At 35.4% G+C, this 25,781-nt stretch overlaps 1 protein-coding gene across 1 annotated transcript in view; it reads left to right on the forward strand.

The window, feature by feature from the left end:
• Positions 1-13,472, forward strand: part of LOC128215458 (laminin subunit alpha-like) — a 61,840-nt gene extending 48,368 nt beyond the window's left edge. Inside the window, exons 48-63 of the mRNA XM_052922142.1 lie at positions 58-182; positions 360-700; positions 994-1,087; positions 1,678-1,795; positions 2,542-2,688; positions 2,929-3,074; positions 3,550-3,729; positions 5,277-5,419; positions 6,474-6,621; positions 7,727-7,916; positions 8,154-8,321; positions 8,822-8,993; positions 9,719-9,849; positions 10,274-10,373; positions 10,731-10,853; positions 11,292-13,472. Of these exons, the coding sequence (XP_052778102.1) occupies positions 58-182; positions 360-700; positions 994-1,087; positions 1,678-1,795; positions 2,542-2,688; positions 2,929-3,074; positions 3,550-3,729; positions 5,277-5,419; positions 6,474-6,621; positions 7,727-7,916; positions 8,154-8,321; positions 8,822-8,993; positions 9,719-9,849; positions 10,274-10,373; positions 10,731-10,853; positions 11,292-11,431 (2,466 nt within the window). The 3' untranslated portion in view covers positions 11,432-13,472. The remainder of the gene's footprint in view (positions 1-57; positions 183-359; positions 701-993; positions 1,088-1,677; positions 1,796-2,541; positions 2,689-2,928; positions 3,075-3,549; positions 3,730-5,276; positions 5,420-6,473; positions 6,622-7,726; positions 7,917-8,153; positions 8,322-8,821; positions 8,994-9,718; positions 9,850-10,273; positions 10,374-10,730; positions 10,854-11,291) is intronic.
• Positions 13,473-25,781: the final 12,309 nt, after the last annotated feature.

Genomic DNA, 25,781 nt, shown 5'->3' on the forward strand with positions numbered 1-25,781 from the left:
TGTTTAACTATAATTCAGTGACCAAGTTCCTATTTCATATTATTCCTTGTGCTACAGATATCTGAGGATGTGACAAGGGATACGTATGTCGGCATTATCGAGGACATCAAGTTTGATGACAACCCAATGGGTGTGTGGAACTTTAAAGAAGGAAATAACAACTATAAGGGAGCCAGAGAGAGGTATTTATATGAATTTTTAACTTTTCCTTTGAAAAGAATGTACAAAAGACATGGGACCTTCAATTAGAGTTTTGTAAAAAAAATTGCAAAATTCACTTCAAAAGTCTCTTTATTTCATGTGATTTTTTTTTTAATTAAAGTTGTCAGAAAATGATTTTTTGCAACAATTTTTTTCAGAGACATCCTGACATCAGTAGTATCCAACGGTTTCCGATTTGACGGAGCTGGATTTGTCATCTTAAGCACTTCTCAGACTGGCTGGAAACCTGCCGTTAAGTCACAGGTGTCCATGAAGTTCAAAACATATGCTCCAAATGGTCTACTCTTCTTTGCTGGTGAAGATCGGGACTTCATATCAATTGAATTACGTGATGGCAAGGTCCTGCACCAGTATGACCTTGGCGGAGGGCGTGTGCAGTTAGAGTACAAGTTTAAGGAAGTGAATGATGGAGAATGGCATGACGTACAGATTAACCGACGCAACAAGACCGGGATGCTGTTTGTGGATGGGGAAGGAAGTGAGTGAAACATCTGACTTTAACTTTATTAAGAAAGAAATAATTTTCAGAAATCATATAGCCTACCCTTTCAGTTTCACCCTTAGATGTGATGTGATGTTACAAAATCAAAAATCTGTTTTTCGAGGGAAAAATCTAATATATCTGTTATAAAATCATACTTGTATGTTTGTTAAAGGAAAAAAGTCAAAGGGCATTGGAATAAAGATCTTAGTCATAATTAGTAATATTTTCGTAATTTTGCTGCATATTTGTATTCTGTACAATGTGAGATAATACTGTGTGTATTTTAGTTGGCCCTGTGGATTCACCTGGCAGTCTTACGCAGCTGGCCATCACCGACGAAATCTCCATCGGAGGTTACTCAGGGATCATACTTCCTGTCAGGTAGGTGGTGACGTCTCCTTAATGCTGCATAGGGATTTGTCCCCAAATTAATGTCCAAATGAAGATAGTTTTCATTATTTCAAAAATACTTTATCTAGAGCTTTGATGATTAGAATAAAATGTCCACTATAACACTAGACTAGAAAGGATACAAAACAATATGATAAACTGAAACTGATTTCTTAAAAAACAGCACAGCTGTTTTTGAATAAATTGTTTGTTATTATTTTGAGTATTTCTTTCACATTCTCTTTTACTGCACATAAAACCTTTTCAAATAATTCAAAAATTTTATTGGGTCTCCATGCATTGAATGCATACGATTGTGATTTAGAGATGTTTCAAAGCTTGGATTTGTTAAAAACAGGGTGAGAGCTGTCTAGTGGTATAGGTGTCCCAATCTCACCCAAGATGTTGTGGGTTCGATTTCCACCAGGGGGTCCTTTCTGACTGCCTCTCAAAATAGACACCAGTACTGGTTTTTACCCAGGAAACAGACTTGAGAGTTATTCTATAAGCTTCAGCTTTCCTCAGAAAGGAGCTAAAAGAATCTAGTATAAACTAAAACAAACATTCTCTTGTCAATTTAGCGACGTTACAAAGCTTGGATTTGACGGCTGTATAGAGGATGTGGCGCTGCAACTCGGAACATGGGACCTTAATGAGAATACACAGGCCAAGGGAGTTAGCCCTGGATGCCCAGCACAGGTAGGGGACATTCTGGGAATTTTGATATTTGTGCAGGTAGTGAGCTATCTCATGGAGTGAAGATATCACTTTGGATTTTCAATCTAAATCACAAAATTCTTAGGAAAACTTTTTATTAGATTCAATAGTGATAAAATTTCATGATTCTGAGCTAAAAAATGTATTAGTTTTTTCCATGAAGTATGGTAAATATAACTATGAAATAAATTACAAATTATAATGCATTCAAATTGATATGGCTATGATCACTGTAACTTAAGTTTTTTCTAGTTTACTGGATGATGTTTTGGCATTACATTTTGAATGAAGCAATATTAATGTGCAATTATGTTTCACAAGCCTTTTGGCAGATAAGTTTAGGTTAGGTAACATTCAGGGCAGCCAAGCTAAAATGCATTTATAAACCTACTGAAACACAAATTAGTGATGACTATTTAGTGCTCTAGGTTTGATAACATAAATAGTGCTGTAGTAAAGTTGAAAGTAAATTGAAAAAAACACCTTGTTGGCCAAAAATTGAAATTCCCCATTTCTTATACTGTTATATAGGTTAGAATCTTGCAGATTTGTCTTTGATTTCATTGTTATTTTATGATACATAGGTATTATATCTATACCGTTGCATCATTTTTGATATTTTTTAAAATGAGGTTGACTACCTTTTACATGATAAAAAAAGACATTTTTGCAAATATATTATCGAGCTAAAACCATATGTTTTGGGCTAAAATAAAATGTATTGACAGATCTTGCGAGTTGCAACTTATGAGGATCAACAACTGTCCTTCATTGCCAACCCCATCGAGAGTATCGGTGAGAACTTTGACCTTACCTTCAAAATGAAGAGCAAGCAGGAGGAAGCACTCTTGATATTTGCTGCCAATGATGATCAGGTATTGGAATATTCTTGCATTGCTTAAGAACCCGTAAATACTGAATATGATGTTCTTAATAAAACACTTGTTGTGTGAAATTTAATGACACTTTATAATCTGAATGTACTCAAATGTGTTCAAAGTTTTGTACTAACATTCCTTCAATGCATTTGTCGAATGCTTAAGAATATGTGACCTGTCAGGTACTAGCAAAATTTATCTGCTTAGTCTTTATGTATTTCTGTTTGTTTATTCCAGTCTGTTGGATTCTCAGTGTCGCTGGTTCAAGGGAAAATATCGGTTGTAAGTAACCCTGGTAATGAGCGCCTTGAAATCACGAGTCGGGTAAACACGTACAATGACGGTCGCTGGCATTATATCTCCATAATGAAGAAGGGCATAAGGTATGGTAAAAAATATCGAGTGACAAATATGATTTTTTTATGTGACATTAAATAAAGAATGGCTTAAAACCCTTTCAGTTTCACCCTTAGATGTGATGTTTCAAGTTTTCTGAAATGTTTCTGATATGTTCTGTTTCTTTCATGTCAAGTTCTTTTCATTTAAAGTAACATTAAACAATCACAATGATGCAAACAGGTTTCATGAAAAACCAAAGAAAGCAAAACATCAAATATACAAATAACATGACACATTAAGTTGCATTTTTTTTTAAGTGACTAGAATTTTGTATGTACTGAATGTGTTCGATAGACATCCTCAGTTTTTATCAATAAAGGTAAAAAGCTGTTAAAATGATAAAGGCTTTCATTACTTGGTTTCTGTGTTATACTTTTATCCTTCAAAATCTTCAAAAATCTTAAACTGATTTTTTCTTTAATGCTTTGGGTTAATTTCCATAAATGTTACTTTTTTCAGCCTTGAGATGAACATTGATGATTATGAGACCGTTCGCACCAGAGGCACGGACGGCTTCACGTCTGTAGATACCACCTCGCCCTTGTACTTTGGTAACGCTGACATTAACGTCCCAACAGAGCTGGCAAATAGCCAAGAACAGTTTGGTGGATGTATCGGTGACGTCACAATCAATGGACAGTATGTTTGGAGTTTTCAATCTCATTTAGCTTGCTGTTAGCTTTGTACATCATCTTAACAGGGTTAGGACTACGTGCATTTAGGTGTTGGTGCACTAAAGTTTGAGGAGTTTAAGAAAGTCTTAATATCGGGAGTAATGTAAGAACTGAAGGCTACCATGGTGAGGTCACCTGAATGCAAGAACTCAATATTTGCTACTATTTCTATATGCAGTTAATGATTTATTGCACTATTGTCACGCTACATGCTTTACAAATTGGCAATTCAGAAAATATTTGGGCTTTATTTCAGCAAAATCTTTGAAAATGAAAGAAGTCCCGCTTTTGTTTTAAGTCTGTTAAATTGACATTTTTGCCAGTAAAATCAAACATTTTGACAATTTGACTGGTTTATTCTGAATATCAAAACTTCAATTGTCATATAAAAACATTTGTAATGAAAGCACTGAGACTGCTGAACGGCTTGAGCGACAATTCCTTCTCATTGTTAAACTTATTTAACTGCTAGAGTAGATTAATTTGCATTGAATTAATTATGTACTGTATATTTAAATTCCCTCCCCTGTAGAACCTTATTTTTAGAATTATTATGCAATCTTATTGCAATGAGGTAAAACCCAGAACTGCCAAGTTTTCCTGTTTATAGGAGTTTTCCCTTTCATGTCCGTGTTTTATAAGTGTGTTAACTGTTAATATATGCAAAATATTTAGGGATGGAAGCGAATATCCGAGTATCCGGATATCCGGATATCACGCAAGTATTCGGATACCAAAATGGGTATTCGAATATTCTTTAAGAATTAAAATTTCAATGAAATAGCTTAGCAGAGACATAGCAATTGTTATAGAACTTTTCAGATGAAATATTTCAGGTGATCAACAGTGTCTGTTGCGAAGCGGGTATGTGTCACAAATTGTCTGCTAACTGGGTGTTTGCACAAGGCGTGATATTGTGTCCTTGTGCAGCATCCTGTGAAGTTCTATGACCTTGTTTACAATGACAAGTGTTGTTTTATGATCTCAGATGTGCTTAATTGACACTTATTTGCACTAGTCGATATTAAACGGATTGATCATTAATCCGTAGGAATTGATCGTCCAATCACAAGATAAGGGTCGTGCAATCAAAGCTATTAATGACCAATCGTATTTTTGATGAATATGCATGAAGAATTTATTGCTATCTGAACAATAAATACAAAAACAAATTTGTTTATCTTTTCACTTTTCAATCAAATTATAATAGGAAATTTACTTATTATGAAAACAATTTGATACGAGTATCCGGATAGTATTTGAATACTTGATACGAATATCCGGATACCGATTTGGTATCCGGTTTCCATCCCTAAAAATATTACACATTCTTACTTTAAACCATTATTCCAGGTATGTTTCATGAATTGATTTTAATTGAATCTGGTACATTCTAGTATGATTTTCAACTCATTGTGAAAATGATTTTAAAGGTTTTTTTTGGGAACGATCAATATTTTAATTTGAATTAAACATGTCAATATTAATAAATCATCTTGCCTCATATTTCAGATTCTTGAACTTTGCGGTTCTCCAGCCAACCCAGAGACCAAACATTGCCTTGGCAGGATGCCCGATTCCTGACCCTGAGGGTCCATACAACAGAGACCCCCTGCCAACTCTATATCCACCCACAGAGCCCCCATCAACTACAGGTAATTCTTCATTTAACGTTATGATATTAATATCATTTGTTTTTATTTTTACAGTTCCCGGAATGAGCAGAGAGTCCAGGCCTTGTCTGTTTTCATTTCATTGAATTAAGTGAGAATTATTGAGCCAAAGCTCTAACATTGTTTATATCCCCCTTTGCCCCTTTTTAGGGACCCCTCCTATGCCCAGGCCAGTATGCCCTGACCTCTGTTGAACCTCATGGACTTTTACAATGTAAAATGCTTCCCTTTATTTCAGAGGCCGCCTACAATGGCACCAGGCCAATGTGCACTCACCCCTGTTGAACCTCTAATGAGGTTTAAAAATATTTTTGTCCCCTTATTTCAGAGGCCCCAATAATGCCACCAGGCCAATGTGCACTCACCCCTGTTGAACCTCTCATGAAGTTTAGCAATATTTATGTCCCCTTATTTCAGAGGCCCCAATAATGCCACCAGGCCAATGTGCACTCACCCCTGTTGAACCTCTAATGAGGTTTAAAAATATTTTTGTCCCCTTATTTCAGAGGCCCCAATAATGCCACCAGGCCAATGTGCACTCACCCCTGTTGAACCTCTCATGAAGTTTAGCAATATTTATGTCCCCTTATTTCAGAGGCCCCTACTATGCCACCAGGCCAATGTGCGCACACCCTTGTTGAACCTCTCATGAAGTTTAGCAATATTTATGTCCCCTTATTTTAGAGGCCCCTACTATGCCACCAGGCCAATGTGCACTCACCCCTGTTGAACCTCTCATGAAGTTTAGCAATATTTATGTCCCCTTATTTTAGAGGCCCCTACTATGCCACCAGGCCAATGTGCACTCACCCCTGTTGAACCTCTCATGAAGTTTAGCAATATTTATGTCCCCTTATTTTAGAGGCCCCTACTATGCCACCAGGCCAATGTGCGCTTACTCCTGTTGAAACTTTTATGACGTTTAAAAATATTTATGTCCCCTTATTTCAGAGGCCCCTACTATGCCACCAGGCCAATGTGTGCTTACCCCTGTTGAAACTTTCATAAATTTGAAATATCTGTCCCCTTATTTCAGAGGCCCCTACTATGCCCCCAGGCCAATGTGCACTCACCCCTGTTGAACCTCAGGAGCTCCCAGAGGAGAGCCGAAAGGGATTCTATTTTGGGGCCTATCCTGGCAGTCGACTGGAATACGAGTCACTGCCATCTCTTCTCAGGATTAGGTGAGATGGTTGGTCTGGTTGGTCTATGAGGACTTGGGTGAATTTAATTTTGGCAAATATTCACAATTTGAAAAAAATGGTAATTATGATACATGTATTAAAAAATACTCATTACAAAGTGAACATAATTATTACTAATGTATCAGGGTGTTGCAAATACTTAACTTCGCCAAAATTTCTTTCTTATTTTGTATTTTCAAAATCAGCTAGCAGTAATTTGTGTTTTTAAATGTTAACAAATTAACAGTTATATTTGTTTTTAAAAGTTTTTTGTATGTTTAAAATTAAGATAAGTTTAAGGCATTTTAGATCATTAAAAAGTGTATCAATTTAGTGTATATTGTATTTTTAAAATGTGGTTCAGTTGACAGTATTGTGGATTTTTAAAATGTGGTTCAGTTGACAGTATTGTGGATTTTTAAAATGTGGTTCAGTTGACAGTATTGTGGATTTTTAAAATGTGGTTCAGTTGACAGTATTGTGGATTTTTAAAATGTGGTTCAGTTGACAGTATTGTGGATTTTTAAAATGTGTATCAGTTGATAGTATTGTGGATTTTTAAAATGTTGATCAGTTGACAGTATTTTGTATTTTTAAAATGTCATTGTTTACTTACACTACTCTTCAAACTGGTACATACATGTTCATATACTGTCACATTGTGCTGTACAATCTTTTCAGTAGAAAAAGTATGTGGATAGATGACATTGTTTATCTTTCTAGTAACTTTGAATTATCATCAAACTTGTTATGTTCGGAGTTGTAACAATGGAACTGTTTGTATGTTACCAGTTTCCCAAACTACTCTAATTTTTAACCTCTGATCCTATTTTTTTTAATTTTATTTTTTTCTAAGTCTTTATTTTTGGTTCTCATTACACATTAAATGTTGTTTTTTTAAGGACGCGTAAATGTTCCAAGATTAAATAGCAATATTTTGAATGAGAAAATGAATAAAGATACGACTTTGATAAAAATAATAACATATTAACCCAATCTATATAAAGTGTGTTTTTATGGCTGGCAAATCAAAAACATATAATAATTTTTTGAATACCTGAGCCCAAGCTTTAAAAGAAATAATAATTTTTTATTCTAATTACAGAGGTGTAATAACGCTAGACTTCAAGACATCTGCTGAGAATGGAGTTCTTCTGTACTTTGCTGACACGAAACACATCGACTTCATCTCGATAACTCTTCAAAACGGCATGCTGCGATTTGCGTTTGACTGCGGTTCTGGCTCTGGTGAAATTATCAGTGAGGGAAAGGTCAATGATGGCAAATGGCATTCAGTAAGTTTATCTTTCTTTTGTACACAACCATTTAATTTTTACCAAGCCTCGATTGCCTTTGAAAATTCATAAACCAGTTTTATAAAATTGATGTATAAACTACAAAATTGACAATTTGTTTGCAAAATTACTTATTTTATCAGTCTCAAATTCAAATATTTGTTATGTTTGTACCATCTTTATCAGTCTCAGTATGTTAAAATGTAATGGTTTATGTATAATGATCTGTAATTGTAGGTTACAGCAGCCCGGAATTTTAAGGAAGGCGCTCTACAGGTTGACGGGATTGAGGTCGGCATTATGAGCTCGGGAGGTCGATCAAGGTCACTGAATGTGAAAGCTCCTTATTATATTGGCGGCGTTAACACATCTTTAGTCATTGACAAGGGTCTGAAGAATTTGAACGTGAGTGAGCTTATAACAGTGATTGTTATGTATGAATCATTTTGTATAAATTATGGTATGATATGATTATGTTTGAAATGCATTCCCATGAATTTCTCATTTAGTCGGCAGTAATTTTTGAAAATTAAGTGTAAATGTTTTCTTTGTTATTGGAATTATGCAATGATAAAATTGTAATGAAGAAATTGACATGGAAAAAGAAAATGGTATGCGAGTGACAAATATGTCCTGAAATTCTTACACATTGTTACAGGACTGAAATTGTTTTTACTAATAAAACAGATTTTGGATAACAAAAAAGCTTACCGGTATATTTGTTTGAAATTGGGCTTTGTTATTTAGGTTTATGTTAAAAACAGAAATTTGTCTACAGTGTATAACAATATATGGATATTAGATAACAACATAGCTTCAACCAATTGACATTACAATAATTTTAATTGAAATTGGTCTTTCTTATTATGGCTTTTCTCAAAGATGGAAATATTTTCTCAACACAGAGTATAACAACGGACTACGTTGGATGCATAGCGAACATACAAATATCAGGCGAGGATATGGGTGCAGCCCAAGAACCGAAAGGTGTCTTACCTTGTCCAGATGAGATGGCGTCGGGATACACAGCTGAGATTGGGGCATACTTCTATGGTGATGGAGGATATGTCAAGCTTGGTAAGTTAGTAAAATACGAGATTATCTTCAATATACTATTAGTTTATACTAGTTTCTTTTAGCTCTATGGTGACAAAAACTAATAGCTTATATACCCTCTGTAGTCACTTTTCTGGGGGAAAAAACAATAATGGTGTGCATTTTGAGAAGACATGCAATGGTATCTACCCATGGGGGGATCAAACCCACAATGTCTTTGATGCAAGGTAGAATACAATACCCCTCTCACTCTCTTGTATGTAGTATTGTCAATACAACTTATCCATTATACTAAGATAAAATGTTAAAGAAACTTGTCTAAACATCAGACATACGCTGTCATAACCTAGAAATATGCATTAAATGATTAAACTGAAATTTACTGTAAAATTCATATTGAATGTTAAGGTCATGTTCAAGGGAAGACCCTCCTTTATCAGTATATGAAATTGTTCCCAGTGGAAACATGCCAGGTTAAGTATAATCAGGAATTTGCCATGGAATTCTATGCTTTGAGGTTAGAAAGGATATGAGGGAGATCCATAATCCAAATTAAGTTCTTGTTATCATGGGTCGACACTTGCTATATTTCTCTTCAAAATATCTCTATTTTCTTCTAAAACATGATTTGAGCACCAGACTTGTAGATTTCGGTGTTCCTGCATGAAATTTGGAGTCCTCTGGATCCCGGGATACCATAAGTGTCGAATGATGGTATTTATCACTATTTACCCTTTTTTCCACAGTGGATGCGTTCCAAGTAAAGCGAAACTTTGAATTAAGCATAGAGATACGCCCCCGTAGTTTTGACGGTGTGATCTTCTCTGTACATGGCGACAAGGGAGACTTTGTTGTCCTACAGCTTGTGGATGGAGAGGTTAGTGGGAGAGTTTACAGAAAATGACTTGAGATCAATAACTTTAAAATCAACTTTATAAATGCAGTCAAACCCCATTGGCTTGAACTTCCAGGGACAGCGAAAATTCAAGCTAAGCCGGAATGCTAACCATCAGTTTAGAAAAAAGAGATCTTTTACATCCAGTTTGAGCCAACAAGAAATTCAAGCCAAGCAAGTTTGAGCCAATGGGGTTCCACTGTATAGTTATATAGTTCTAAAAACATGGCCAAATTGATAACACGTTAACAAACATGGGCACTGATGCATGAAAGTCAGTTTTAATCTAGGAGCCCTTTATCTAAGCATATTAAAATGACGATTTAGTAAATAATGGATAGTAAGTCAAAACCTCATGTAAAATATAAACCTGATTTATGTATTACTATATTCCATATATTTCCAGCTCTGGTTTACCGCAGACAATGGCGCTGGCTCAATAATCGCCAAGATACAGCCTGAAATGAACAACAAGTTCTGTAATGGAGCATGGCATTCAGTTATTGGTAAGAAATCTAACTTCATGCAGAAGTTAGTCTCCTTTGTACAGGTAGTTTAGATATCACTGCCACGACCAATGTTTGAAATTTTTCATTTGAAAACTTGAAGTCAAGTATATAAACAATGCTACGTAATCCATATATATCGGGAAATTTGTGAAGCTACCAGTCTACAGCTTAGAGTTTTAGGGTGTTCTATGGGACTTAAAAGCAGAAGACTAAACATACATACCCTTTCACATCAGAACATTTTGTAATTTAGCCACAAAGATCAGGGTGTTAGAACTCTTGGTGAATGTGTGATTTGAATATTTGGACTTCAGTGTTTACACAATGTTGATGTTCCCTTTCTTTTTATAATAGCCACAAAGCGCCGTAATGTTGTAACGCTGTCGGTTGATGGTGCGGACCCTGTGACAGCTACCAGCTCGGGAACTGCTACGTCAGCTGACACGAACAATCCCATTTACCTTGGAGGAAAGCCGGGTGAGTGATAAAAATTATATGTGTTTGGTGATGCTATGTTCTATAAAAGCACAACCTTGTCTATGGACTTCAACAGACACAAAACAACACTTGAATGCAAGATTATTTCAGGATTCTGTATAATATAGTTAAGTTTACTTTGTTTTGAACTGTCGAATCACTTTAAATGAAAAACGAAGATATATAAAAAATTGTGTTGACTACCATGACCTTTTTGTAGACTTTATCCAGTAGTTTCACAATTTTAACATGTTATTTCGCACAATCCATGGGGTATAATTAAAACTTTTTCCTTTTATTATCAAGTTAAGTTTTATTCTCATTCAGGTGTATGATTAATTGTTGTGTTTTTGAAGTATACAAGTCTGTGTTACTTTGCACAATAATTATAGTTATTTTTAACCTAGAAATGATTTAAAACTATAACTTTTGTTTCAGACACGATAATGAAAGGTATTCGTGCGCAGGATGATTACATGGGCTGCATGAGGAACCTTTACATTAATGGCGAGTCGCAATTCCTGGCAACGGGAGTTGCGTTCGGAGACGTATCCCTCACGTCATGTCCTGCTGCTTAGTGAACGATGATTAAAGTTTTAAATGATAACAAAGATACTGGATACAAAAAACTATGTGACATAGCCAGCGAAAATGTGTCCTGTCGGGGCAGTGACTGTTATATAATGGAAAAAATAACAAGATTTAACCAAGATATATAACTTCAAGATTTATGGAAATTAAATGAGATGTATTTTTCAAAAATTATTTCAAAATAGTAACAACTTTCCTCTTGTTAGGTTCATTGCTTAAAATGAAACAACTTTTATCTCTACACGACTTATTTGCTGATGACGTCACATAATGATTGAAAATGGACCTGTCTCCTGAACATGCTAGATGCCACTGTTACTGTAAGATCTGCCACCTGGATTATATTGTCAACGTCCACCTAGGTGCATAGTGGATACATTATAATTGTCTTAGATTCAAATTTTGAAATGGATATATTATATTATATTAAAACATATTTTTTTATAATAAGTTTACTAAGTGTTGAAAAGATTTTGAAAAAAAAAATGATTTGAACTATACAGAAACAATAGGATTGTGTTTTAAATATTTGTTTTTGGAATAAACAGTGCATGATATTTGATTGTATATTTGAATATTACAACAGAAAAAAAGCTAGATACAAGTCTTGATTAACAAGTATTGTTTACTTTTAAATACTCAATAACTAGATGTTTTAGCATATTATCACATTCTTGAAAAAAATAGAAGTAATTCTATCTTCATTGCTCTCTTATTTGTTAATAAAATACAGCAATATAATATTAAGTTGATTAAGAGATGACTTTAGATTTTCATATTTCAATCTATGAGTTAAGATGTTAATTATCAAACAGACTTTAGAGAGATTGAGTTAAGATTTTCATCTTCCAACAGACTTTAGAGAGATTGAGGTAAGATTTTCATCTTCCAACATAAAGATTAGCTAGAATGTGTTGTGAAATGATGTAACATATAGCAGCATAATAATATAATTTTACAGTATTACGTGATGATGGTAAAAGAGAGTGTGACTTTAGCAAAAGGCATGGCGCTACGAATAAGGCAATCTCCTCCTCTAGTCAGTTTTGCTCAAACTTTGTTTTATGCATTTTCTTTTTTAAGGCATTTTGTTTTACTCAGTTTTAGCCATTAACTATTTTAAACATTCAGAGTTTTAAGATTCTTGAAATTTTATTTGGTTACATTTTAAATGATGTTTGCTGAAATAAGTATAATTTTGAAAAAGAAAACAATGAAATCCTTAGATTATTCTACTCAGATGTAAAAAAACGGGTATTTTAAAAAGAGATATTATTTTTTTCCTTTGCAACTTGCTTTTCTTCCTAGAAACATTGCTATGATGGCTTTTGAAAGATTAAATTTGAGGTCTTTTTAAATGAAGACTTGATGGTTTTTGAAATAAAGATGTTTTGCCTTTTAAGTAAACATTTGATATCAACTTTTGAACTAGACATTTGATTCAACTTTGATAACACATTTAATGAATTGAAATAACATAGATGACGACTTGAAGTCATTTAATGACTTGCTGTAAAAGTAAAAAAAAAAATCAGAAAATTAGGATAAAATTAAGTTCAGAAAAAGTTACAATGAAGTTAATTGTTAATAGTAAAAAGGTACTTTGTCTTATAGGTTGTCAGATTATAAACTATAAGATGGTGATAGTAAACTGATTTTTTAAAACAATCAATTTTACAAAATCAATTATCATTTATTAAAGAAATATTGTTACATAAAACAAATGATATTGACTATGTCTCGAAGCATCATTGCAATGTTTTTACCTGCTTGATAATATTTTGTTTTTGTTTTCATGTTTCTGTACATTCATTCATGTCAATTTGTCGTTGTAATATTTAATCATCGAAAAACATTTTGTATATGTTAGTTATTGTTATTCCGAATCCATGAAAAAGTTTCCAGTTAAGAGTATGATAAGCCAGTAATTATTTAATTCAAGAATCATGTTGAAAATAATATAAATTTATAAACTTATTATTGCAGAAAATGAATGTATGCAAATGTCAGAATAAAACTTAAATATCATGTTTTGTGTCATTGTTCTTGCTAATGAGGGAAGGGAAAATTTTGTTCCTAGTTGTTGCGGGACACACGAAATATTTCCCAGTTGCTAATGAAGGACAAACGTAATATTGCCCCAGTTGCTAATGAAGGACAAACGTAATATTGCCCCAGTTGCTAATGAAGGACGAACGAAATATTTCCCAGTTGCTAATGAAGGATGAACGAAATATTGCCCCAGTTGCTAATGAAGGACAAACGAAATATTGCCCCAGTTGCTGATGAAGGACGAACGAAATATTTCCCAGTTGCTAATGAAGGACAAACGTAATATTGCCCCAGTTGCTAATGAAGGACAAACGTAATATTTCCCAGTTGCTAATGAAGGACGAACGTAATATTGCCCCAGTTGCTAATGAAGGACGAACGAAATATTGCCCCAGTTGCTAATGAAGGACGAACGAAATATTGCCCCAGTTGCTAATGAAGGACAAACGTAATATTGCCCCAGTTGCTAATGAAGGACAAACGTAATATTGCCCCAGTTGCTAATGAAGGACAAACGAAATATTGTCCCAGTTGCTAATGAAGGACAAACGTAATATTGCTCCAGTTGCTAATGAAGGACAAACGTAATATTGCCCCAGTTGCTAATGAAGGACAAACGTAATATTGCCCCAGTTGCTAATGAAGGACAAACGTAATATTGCCCCAGTTGCTAATGAAGGACAAACGTAATATTGCTCCAGTTGCTAATGAAGGACAAACGAAATATTGTCCCAGTTGCTAATGAAGGACAAACGTAATATTGCCCCAGTTGCTAATGAAGGACAAACGTAATATTGCCCCAGTTGCTAATGAAGGACGAACGAAATATTGCCCCAGTTGCTAATGAAGGACGAACGAAATATTGCCCCAGTTGCTAATGAAGGACGAGCGAAATATTGCCCCAGTTGCTAATGAAGGACGAACGTAATATTGCCCCAGTTGCTAATGAAGGACGAACGAAATATTGCCCCAGTTGCTAATGAAGGATGAACGAAATATTTCCCAGTTGCTAATGAAGGATGAACGAAATATTTCCCAGTTGCTAATGAAGGATGAACGAAATATTTCCCAGTTGCTAATGAAGGACGAACGAAATATTGCCCCAGTTGCTAATGAAGGACGAACGAAATATTGCCCCAGTTGCTAATGAAGGACAAACGTAATATTGCCCCAGTTGCTAATGAAGGATGAACGTAATATTGCCCCAGTTGCTAATGAAGGACGAACGTAATATTGCCCAAGTTGCTAATGAAGGATGAACGAAATATTGTCCCAGTTGCTAATGAAGGATGAACGAAATATTGCCCCAGTTGCTAATGAAGGATGAACGAAATATTGCCCAAGTTGCTAATGAAGGATGAACGAAATATTGCCCAAGTTGCTAATGAAGGACGAACGAAATATTGCCCCAGTTGCTAATGAAGGACAAACGAAATATTGCCCCAGTTGCTGATGAAGGACGAACGAAATATTTCCCAGTTGCTAATGAAGGACAAACGTAATATTGCCCCAGTTGCTAATGAAGGACAAACGTAATATTGCCCCAGTTGCTAATGAAGGACGAACGAAATATTGCCCCAGTTGCTAATGAAGGACGAACGAAATATTGCCCCAGTTGCTAATGAAGGACGAACGAAATATTGCCCCAGTTGCTAATGAAGGACGAACGTAATATTGCCCCAGTTGCTAATGAAGGACGAACGAAATATTGCCCCAGTTGCTAATGAAGGATGAACGAAATATTTCCCAGTTGCTAATGAAGGATGAACGAAATATTTCCCAGTTGCTAATGAAGGATGAACGAAATATTTCCCAGTTGCTAATGAAGGACGAACGAAATATTGCCCCAGTTGCTAATGAAGGACGAACGAAATATTGCCCCAGTTGCTAATGAAGGACAAACGTAATATTGCCCCAGTTGCTAATGAAGGATGAACGTAATATTGCCCCAGTTGCTAATGAAGGACGAACGTAATATTGCCCAAGTTGCTAATGAAGGATGAACGAAATATTGCCCAAGTTGCTAATGAAGGATGAACGAAATATTGCCCCAGTTGCTAATGAAGGATGAACGAAATATTTCCCAGTTGCTAATGAAGGATGAACGAAATATTGCCCAAGTTGCTAATGAAGGATGAACGAAATATTGCCCCAGTTGCTAATGAAGGACAAACGAAATATTGCCCCAGTTGCTGATGAAGGACGAACGAAATATTTCCCAGTTGCTAATGAAGGACAAACGTAATATTGCCCCAGTTGCTAATGAAGGACAAACGTAATATTGCCCCAGTTGCTAATGAAGGATGAACGAAATATTGCCCCAGTTGCTAATGAAGCACGAACGAAATATTGCTCCCAGTTGCTAATGAAGGACGAACGAAATATTGCCCCAGTTGCTAATGAAGGACGAACGTAATATTGCCCCAGTTGCTAATGAAGGACGAACGAAATATTGCCCCAGTTGCTAATGAAGGATGAACGAAATATTTCCCAGTTGCTAATGAAGGATGAACGAAATATTTCCCAGTTGCTAATGAAGGATGAACGAAATATTTCCCAGTTGCTAATGAAGGACGAACGAAATATTGCCCCAGTTGCTAATGAAGGACGAACGAAATATTGCCCCAGTTGCTAATGAAGGACAAACGTAATATTGCCCCAGTTGCTAATGAAGGATGAACGAAATATTGCCCCAGTTGCTAATGAAGGACGAACGTAATATTGCCCAAGTTGCTAATGAAGGATGAACGAAATATTGTCCCAGTTGCTAATGAAGGATGAACGAAATATTGCCCCAGTTGCTGATGAAGGATGAACGAAATATTGCCCAAGTTGCTAATGAAGGATGAACGAAATATTGCCCAAGTTGCTAATGAAGGATGAACGAAATATTGCCCCAGTTGCTAATGAAGGACAAACGAAATATTGCCCAAGTTGCTAATGAAGGACGAACGAAATATTGCCCAAGTTGCTAATGAAGGATGAACGAAATATTGCCTCAGTTGCTAATGAAGGACAAACGTAATATTGCCCCAGTTGCTAATGAAGGACGAACGAAATATTGATCTCATTTGCTAATGAAGGATGAACGCAATATTCCTCGCAGTTGCTAATGAAGGACGAACGAAATATTCCTCCAAGTTGGTTTTAGGTATGAATAAAATATTGCTCCGAGTTGATAGTAAGGGATGAAAAAGATACGCAGTCCAGTTTCTAATGAATGACGAACGAAATTTTGATCCCAGTTAATAATGAAGGACGAACGAAATATTCCTCGCAGTTGCTAATGAAGGATGAACGCAATATTCCTCGCAGTTGCTAATGAAGGACGAACGAAATATTCCTCCAAGTTGGTTTTAGGTATGAATAAAATATTGCTCCGAGTTGATAGTAAGGGATGAAAAAGATACGCAGTCCAGTTTCTAATGAATGACGAACGAAATTTTGATCCCAGTTAATAATGAAGGACGAACGAAATATTCCTTCCAGTTGCTATGAAGGACGAACGAAATATTCCTCCCAGTTGCTAATGAATGACGAACGAAATTTTGATCCCAGTTGCTAATGAAGGACGAACGAAATATTGCCCCCAGTTGCTAATGAAGGACGAACGAAATATTGATCCCAATTGCTAATGAAGGACGAGCGAAATATTCCTCCCAGTTGCAAATGAAGGACGAACGAAATATTGCCCCCAGTTGCTAATGAAGGACGAACGAAATATTGATCCCAATTGCTAATGAAGGACGAACGCAATATTAATCCCAGTTGCTAATGAAGCACGAACGAAATATTGCTCCCAGTTACTAATGAAGGACGAAAGAAATATTGCCTCCATTTGCTAATGAAGGACGAACGAAATATTGATCCCAATTGCTAATGAAGGACGAACGAAATATTGCCCCAGTTGCTAATGAAGGACGAACGAAATAAAGGACGAACGAAATATTGATCCCATTTGCTAATGAAGGACGAACGCAATATTGATCCCAGTTGCTAATGAAGGATGAACGAAATATTGCTCCCAGTTGCTAATGAAGGACAAACGAAATATTGCCCCCAGTTGCTAATGAAGGACGAACGAAATATTGATCCCAATTGCTAATTAAGGACGAACGAAATATTGCCCCAGTTGCTAATGAAGGATGAACGAAATATTGATCCCAGTTGCTAGTGAAGGACGAACGAAATATTCCTCCAAATTGTTTTTAGGTATGAATAAAATATTGCTCCGAGTTGATAGTAAGGGATGAAAAAAGATACGCAGTCCAGTTTCTAATGAATGACGAACGAAATTTTGATCCCAGTTAATAATGAAGGACGAACGAAATATTCCTTCCAGTTGCTATGAAGGACGAACGAAATATTCCTCCCAGTTGCTAATGAATGACGATTGAAATATTGATCCCAGTTGCTAATGAAGGACGAACGAAATATTGCCCCCAGTTGCTAATGAAGGACGAACGAAATATTGATCCCAATTGCTAGTGAAGGACGAGCGAAATATTCCTCCCAGTTGCAAATGAAGGACGAACGAAATATTGCCCAAGTTGCAAATGAAGGACGAACGAAATATTGATCCCAATTGCTAATGAAGGACGAACGCAATGTTAATCCCAGTTGCTAATGAAGCACGAACGAAATATTGCTCCCAGTTACTAATGAAGGACGAAAGAAATATTGCCTCCATTTGCTAATGAAGGACGAACGAAATATTGATCCCAATTGCTAATGAAGGACGAACGAAATATTGCCGCAGTTGCTAATGAAGGACGAACGAAATAAAGGACGAACGAAATATTGATCCCATTTGCTAATGAAGGACGAACGCAATATTGATCCCAGTTGCTAATGAAGGATGAACGAAATATTGATCTCAATTGCTAATGAAGGACGAACGAAATATTGATCCCATTTGCTAATGAAGGACGAACGAAATATTGATCCCAGTTGCTAGTGAAGGACGAACGAAATATTCCTCCAAATTGTTTTTAGGTATGAATAAAATATTGCTCCGAGTTCATAGTAAGGGATGAAAAAAGATACGCATCTCAGTTGCTAATGAATGACGAACGAAATTTCGATCCCAGTTAATAATTAAGGACGAACGTTATATTCCTTCCAGTTGCTACGAAGGACAAACGAAATATTCCTCCCAGTTGCTAATGAATGACGATTGAAATATTGATCCCAATTGCTAATGAAGGACGAGCGAAATATTCCTCCCAGTTGCTTATGAAGGACGAACGAAATATTGCCCCTAGTTGCTAATGAAGGACGAACGAAATATTGATCCCAATTGCTAATGAAGGACGAACGCAATATTAATCCCAGTTGCTAATGAAGCACGAACGAAATATTGCTCCCAGTTGCTAATGAAGGACGAACGAAATATTGCCTCCAGTTGCTAATGAAGGACGAACGAAATATTGATCCCAATTGCTAATGAAGGACGAACGAAATAAAGGACGAACGAAATATTGATCCCATTTGCTAATGAAGGACGAACGCAATGTTGATCCCAGTTGCTAATGAAGGATGAACGAAATATTGCTCCCAGTTGCTATTGAAGGACAAACGAAATATTGCCCCCAGTTGCTAATGAAGGACGAACGAAATATTGATCCCAATTGCTAATGAAGGACGAACGAAATATTGCCCCAGTTGCTAATGAAGGACGAACGAAATATTGATCCCAGTTGCTAGTGAAGGACGAACGAAATATTCCTCCAAATTGTTTTTAGGTATGAATAAAATATTGCTCCGAGTTGATAGTAAGGGATGAAAAAAGATACGCAGTCCAGTTTCTAATGAATGACGAACGAAATTTTGATCCCAGTTAATAATGAAGGACGAACGAAATATTCCTTCCAGTTGCTATGAAGGACGAACGAAATATTCCTCCCAGTTGCTAATGAATGACGATTGAAATATTGATCCCAGTTGCTAATGAAGGACGAACGAAATATTGCCCCCAGTTGCTAATGAAGGACGAACGAAATATTGATCCCAATTGCTAGTGAAGGACGAGCGAAATATTCCTCCCAGTTGCAAATGAAGGACGAACGAAATATTTCCCAAGTTGCAAATGAAGGACGAACGAAATATTGATCCCAATTGCTAATGAAGGACGAACGCAATATTAATCCCAGTTGCTAATGAAGCACGAACGAAATATTGCTCCCAGTTACTAATGAAGGACGAAAGAAATATTGCCTCCATTTGCTAATGAAGGACGAACGAAATATTGATCCCAATTGCTAATGAAGGACGAACGAAATATTGCCGCAGTTGCTAATGAAGGACGAACGAAATAAAGGACGAACGAAATATTGATCCCATTTGCTAATGAAGGACGAACGCAATATTGATCCCAGTTGCTAATGAAGGATGAACGAAATATTGATCTCAATTGCTAATGAAGGACGAACGAAATATTGATCCCATTTGCTAATGAAGGACGAACGAAATATTGATCCCAGTTGCTAGTGAAGGACGAACGAAATATTCCTCCAAATTGTTTTTAGGTATGAATAAAATATTGCTCCGAGTTCATAGTAAGGGATGAAAAAAGATACGCATCTCAGTTGCTAATGAATGACGAACGAAATTTCGATCCCAGTTAATAATTAAGGACGAACGTTATATTCCTTCCAGTTGCTACGAAGGACAAACGAAATATTCCTCCCAGTTGCTAATGAATGACGATTGAAATATTGATCCCAATTGCTAATGAAGGACGAGCGAAATATTCCTCCCAGTTGCTTATGAAGGACGAACGAAATATTGCTCCCAGTTGCTAATGAAGGACGAACGAAATATTGATCCCAATTGCTAATGAAGGACGAACGCAATATTAATCCCAGTTGCTAATGAAGCACGAACGAAATATTGCTCCCAGTTGCTAATGAAGGACGAACGAAATATTGCCTCCAGTTGCTAATGAAGGACGAACGAAATATTGATCCCAATTGCTAATGAAGGACGAACGAAATAAAGGACGAACGAAATATTGATCCCATTTGCTAATGAAGGACGAACGCAATATTGATCCCAGTTGCTAATGAAGGATGAACGAAATATTGCTCCCAGTTGCTAATGAAGGACAAACGAAATATTGCCCCCAGATGCTAATGAATGACGAACGAAATATTGATCCGAATTGCTAATGAAGGACGAACGAAATATTGCCCCAGTTGCTAATGAAGAACGAACGAAATGTTGCCCCCAGTTGGTAATGAAGGACGAACGAAATATTGCCCCCAGTTGCTAATGAAGGACGAACGAAATATTTCTCCCAGTTGCTAAGGAAGGACGAACGCAATATTCCTGGCAGTTGCTAATGAAGGACGAACGAAATATTCCTCCAAGTTGGTTTTAGGTATGAATAAAATATTGCTCCGAGTTGCTAGTAAGGGTTGAAAAAAGATACGCATCTCAGTTTCTAATGAATGACGAACGAAATATTGATCCCAGTTGCTAATGAAGGACGAACGAAATATTGATCCAAGTTAATAATGAAGGACGAACGAAATATTCCTTCCAGTTGCTATGAAGGACGAACGAAATATTCCTCCCAGTTGCTAATGAAGGACGAACGCAATATTCCTCGCAGTTGCTAATGAAGGACGAACGAAATATTCCTCCAAGTTGATTTTAGGTATGAATAAAATATTGCTCCGAGTTGATAGTAAGGGATGAAAAAAGATACGCATCTCAGTTGCTAACGAATGACGAACGAAATAATGCTCCCAGTTGCTAATGAAGGACGAACGAAATATCCCTTCCAGTTGCTATGAAGGACGAACGAAATATTCTTTCCAGTTGCTATGAAGGACGAACGAAATGTTCGTCCCAGTTGCTACTGAAGGACGAAAGAAATATTCCTCCCACTGGAATGAAACCATATAAACCAATTCCTGAATATAGCTTTGGTATTTACGGGTGTACAGACGAATGCATAAATGGATGGATGGTCAAACAGACGATCTGACGGACGAACAGACAAAGAAAAAAAAAAAGTAAAGCATAGTGTATATATATACATTTTGCTGGACGGATGAAAAGGCGAATGGACCATTGTGATAAAAGGAAAGGACGGACTAATTTATGAACTGTAGAAAAGTTAAGCGTTATGGTCTACATAAATTGATGTATATATATCAAGCTCAGAAGCAACTTCGAACATCCATCCATACGGCAGGAAAGTACGTAAAGTAGTGCAATTGTGCGTCTGTGTGTATGGCGAACAGAGCGTCACCGGTATCCATACTTACCGCTTCTGGGTATGCTTCGAACGACTCTGCCGCATGGTCAAGGTCTGTGAAACATATTAGCTCTCTGTTTTGCACTTTTTACATTGTTACGTCATTTGATACATGTAATGTCATTGAACAAATAAACACAAAGTGGGCTGCATTTGACCCCAATATCACAGAAACACTCACTTTACCACTTAAAGCATGGCGTGATTTCAAATGTTGTATGTTTTATCTATTTTTAAAATGTGTTTTCTCATCGAAGATGTTGATACACACCTTTTGTCAATTTTTAAATAACACAAACATTGTGAAACAAAGAAGTACTTGAGTAACTACGGTTACAAAACAATAAGTTTTACTCAATGACATTTTTTCCCTGTAGAACCTTAACAACTTTTAATCATCATATCAGACAGACAGACAGACAGACAGTTTATTTCGACTTGTACAATGTACATCGTCAACAACACATATGTTTATACTAGTCATTGTCAACGTGTATGCATAATAACAAACAATGTAATACTAATAAGTATATATAAATACAAAAATAAATAAATCATCTATCTAAATCAGAGGGTGAACTAATATTACAGTATTAAGTCATAACATTAATTATCGTGGATCTTACTTTAAGCGAATCTTTAACAAACAGACATAGTTTAATAAGCTCTATTTTATCATTTGATTGCAACAATTGTAAATATTTAAATACAGACGGTCTTGTATAATAGCATTTCTTAATATATTTTTTTCTATAATCATTAAAAGCTTGACACACACAGATAAAGTGAAATTCATCTTCAATATCATTGGAATTACAACAAAGACAATATCTTTGGTTTCGAACAACATTATTTCTAGCGTATCTACCAGTCTGAATATGGAGTGGGTGCACGGAGAGTCGCAGTCTACAAAAGAAAAATCGTAAACTTTGGGGTATAATGTCTAAATAACTCTCATATTCAAGACTAGTCTTAAAATTTCTATACATATCTAGCACCGTGCTTTTTTCTAAAGTACCATACCAATCTTGTTTAAACGCATCGTGTATTCTACATTTGAAAACTGTTATAAATCTATCAACATCAATATTGTAAATATCGTCATAAACATGACTAAAACCGAAATCATTTAAAATCTTTTTTATGTTGTACACCCAATTACGACAACCTTTGTCACAATCATTCTTAGCTTGCGTATATATAGTTTTGATAATAATATTATCAGTGGTAGCAACCTTAAACCAATATGACACTATACGTACATATCTTTGAAGATATAAAGGAAATCTTCCTAATTCGCCATAAACAGTGGCATTGCAAGTATTTGTTTTCACTCTTAATAATCTTTTACAAAATTTTAAATGAATTCTTTCTAACTCCTTAGATTTTGTGTAGCCCCAAACTTCTGCCGAATAATTTAAAATAGAACCAACAAATGCGTCAAATAATTGACACAATATATTTGGTTTCAAGTCGTACTCTTGACATTTACAAAATAAAATATTCATTGCCTTAAGGGCTTTACCAATCAAATGTTCTTGGTTAAGGCTAAAACTGCCAGTATAATTAAACACAACACCTAAATAATTGAAGTCGTTAACAACGTGAATATCGTGGCCATCATAAGTCCATTTTTCATTGGGCAATAACCCGCCTCTCTTACGAAACACCATAATTTTGGTTTTATCAGTATTAACTTTTAATCCCCAAGTGTTGCAGTAATTTGCTAAATTATCCAAATGGGTTTGAAGTTCATCAGGAGATTTGCCTACAATGGCCATGTCATCAGCAAATAATAATAAAATCAATACAATGTCATCTATGTGTAATCCTAAATTAATATCGCTTTGCAAATATAATTCAATATCTTCTACGAATAGAGAAAACAATAAAGGGGACATAACTTCCCCTTGGCGTAAGCCTACAGCATAACTAAAATAATCAGAATATGATGACAATGATTTAACACATGATTTAACTCTTTGATACATGTCCCGAACAATTCTAAGTATTTTCCCTTGTATTCCACATTTATACATCTTCAACCATAATGCATTTCTATAAATTGTATCAAAACATTTCATCATATCGACAAATATAATATATAGTCTTTTATTTTCAAACAAATAATTTTGTATCAGAGATAACAGTATATAAATAGCATCTATTGTAGAGCGCCCCTTTCGAAATCCGAATTGAGCATCCGAAATAATATTATGTTCTTCACAAAATGTTTCGACGCGCTTATTTATAACAGTGGTAAATAATTTTGATAAACAGCTTACTAAAGTAATTCCCCTGTAATTATTGACATCAGATTCTGAACCCTTTTTATGAAGGGGAATAATAATACCTTCTGTCCACTGCTCGGGAAAATGACCAGAATTTAATATATTGTTAAACAAATCGCATAAATGCGAAGATAATATATCTACAGTTTCGATAAAATATTCATTCAACAAATAATCACTGCCGTAAGCTTTATATCGTTTCAATGACTTGACAGCATTTATAATTTCTTGTACAGTTATAGGCTCATCCAGTTCAGGAAAAGAATTATTTGGAACATTAAAATCATTATTATTATTAAAATCTTCTGCATCGTGATTAATATCACCAAACGTGTTATTACTAAGTGTTTCAAAATATTCTCGAAATTCCTTTAGTGGTTTTTTGTTTGATTTATTAGAGGATTTAGACTTAAAATGTTTCCAAAAGTCTCTAGGTTTGCTCTTTCTTAAGTTTTCAATATCACTCATTCTCTTTTTATAATCAATATTCTTCTTTTTACGAACAATATTTTTATAACAAGTTTTCCGATCACATAAAATCAATCTGTTAGCATCTGATTTATCCTTATTGAAAATTCCTAGTGCTTCTAAATACAGATTTTGTGAAATAATACAGTCGTGATCAAACCAGTTCTTATTACTATTTGTATAATTTGTAAAAAATACTTCATCTTTAAAAAAACATTCTTTAGAAAACAATGGGTCGGCTACACTTCGTATTGTGTTTGTAAACATAAGCAACATATTATTAACAGAGTCTTTACTTGAGCAATCTGCGCTATTAACAATGTTATTAAAAGTAGGTAAATTTGCAATAATCCCGGAGCGAAACTGCTCCCGAAAAGATACGTTCCATTTATATTTAATCTCTGAGTAGTTTTTAGTATCAGGTAAAATACTATTACATAGTAATGAAATATTTAGCGGAGCGTGATCGCTCCATTCATTGAATGATTCTATAGTAAAATCTTTAATCTGTGAAAAATTACGCTCACTCGATAACAAATAGTCAATCACAGAACAGCCGTTATGTGACATGAATGTATACTGATTGGTATTACCAATGCGACCGTTTAAAATGCGAAAACTTGAACCTTTACATATATCTAAAAGTTTTATCCCATGATTATTATGAGATTTGTCGATTGAAGCCCTGTCAGGGGTGCAATCAAATTCGTAGTCGTGACTATCAGTATAACAATTATATTTATCATGAGTAACATAGTCTTTTTTACTTCCAACCCTACTATTCAAATCACCACAAATAAATACACAACCAACACTATCGTATAAAAACAGATCGTTTTCTAAAATGTCAAATAAATCAACATTAACAGTATTGTATATAGGCGAGTCCTCACCCCAAATGTAGGTACCACATACATAAATATCTTCGGGGATGTTAAAAAAGGTGCGATCAAGTTTCAGCCAAATAATTGTGTCAAAATGATTTTTAATGATTTCAATGCCATCACTTAAATGATTCTTATAATATAAAACTATTCCCCCACTATTTCGCTTAGCGTTCCTATGTTGAAATTTGCGATAAAAATTGTGTGATTTATACCCATTTAAATCTATATTACTATTTGAATCACACCATGACTCGTACAGAAAACAAATATCGTGTTTTTCTAAAATATTTACAAATTCAATGCTCTCCTTTTTCTCCCTCGTAAGTCCATGGACGTTCCACGAGAGAACGGATAGTTCGCCCCCAACGTGCCC

This window comes from Mya arenaria, chromosome 13 (assembly GCF_026914265.1).
Source record: "Mya arenaria isolate MELC-2E11 chromosome 13, ASM2691426v1".
NCBI classification, from domain to species: domain Eukaryota; kingdom Metazoa; phylum Mollusca; class Bivalvia; order Myida; family Myidae; genus Mya; species Mya arenaria.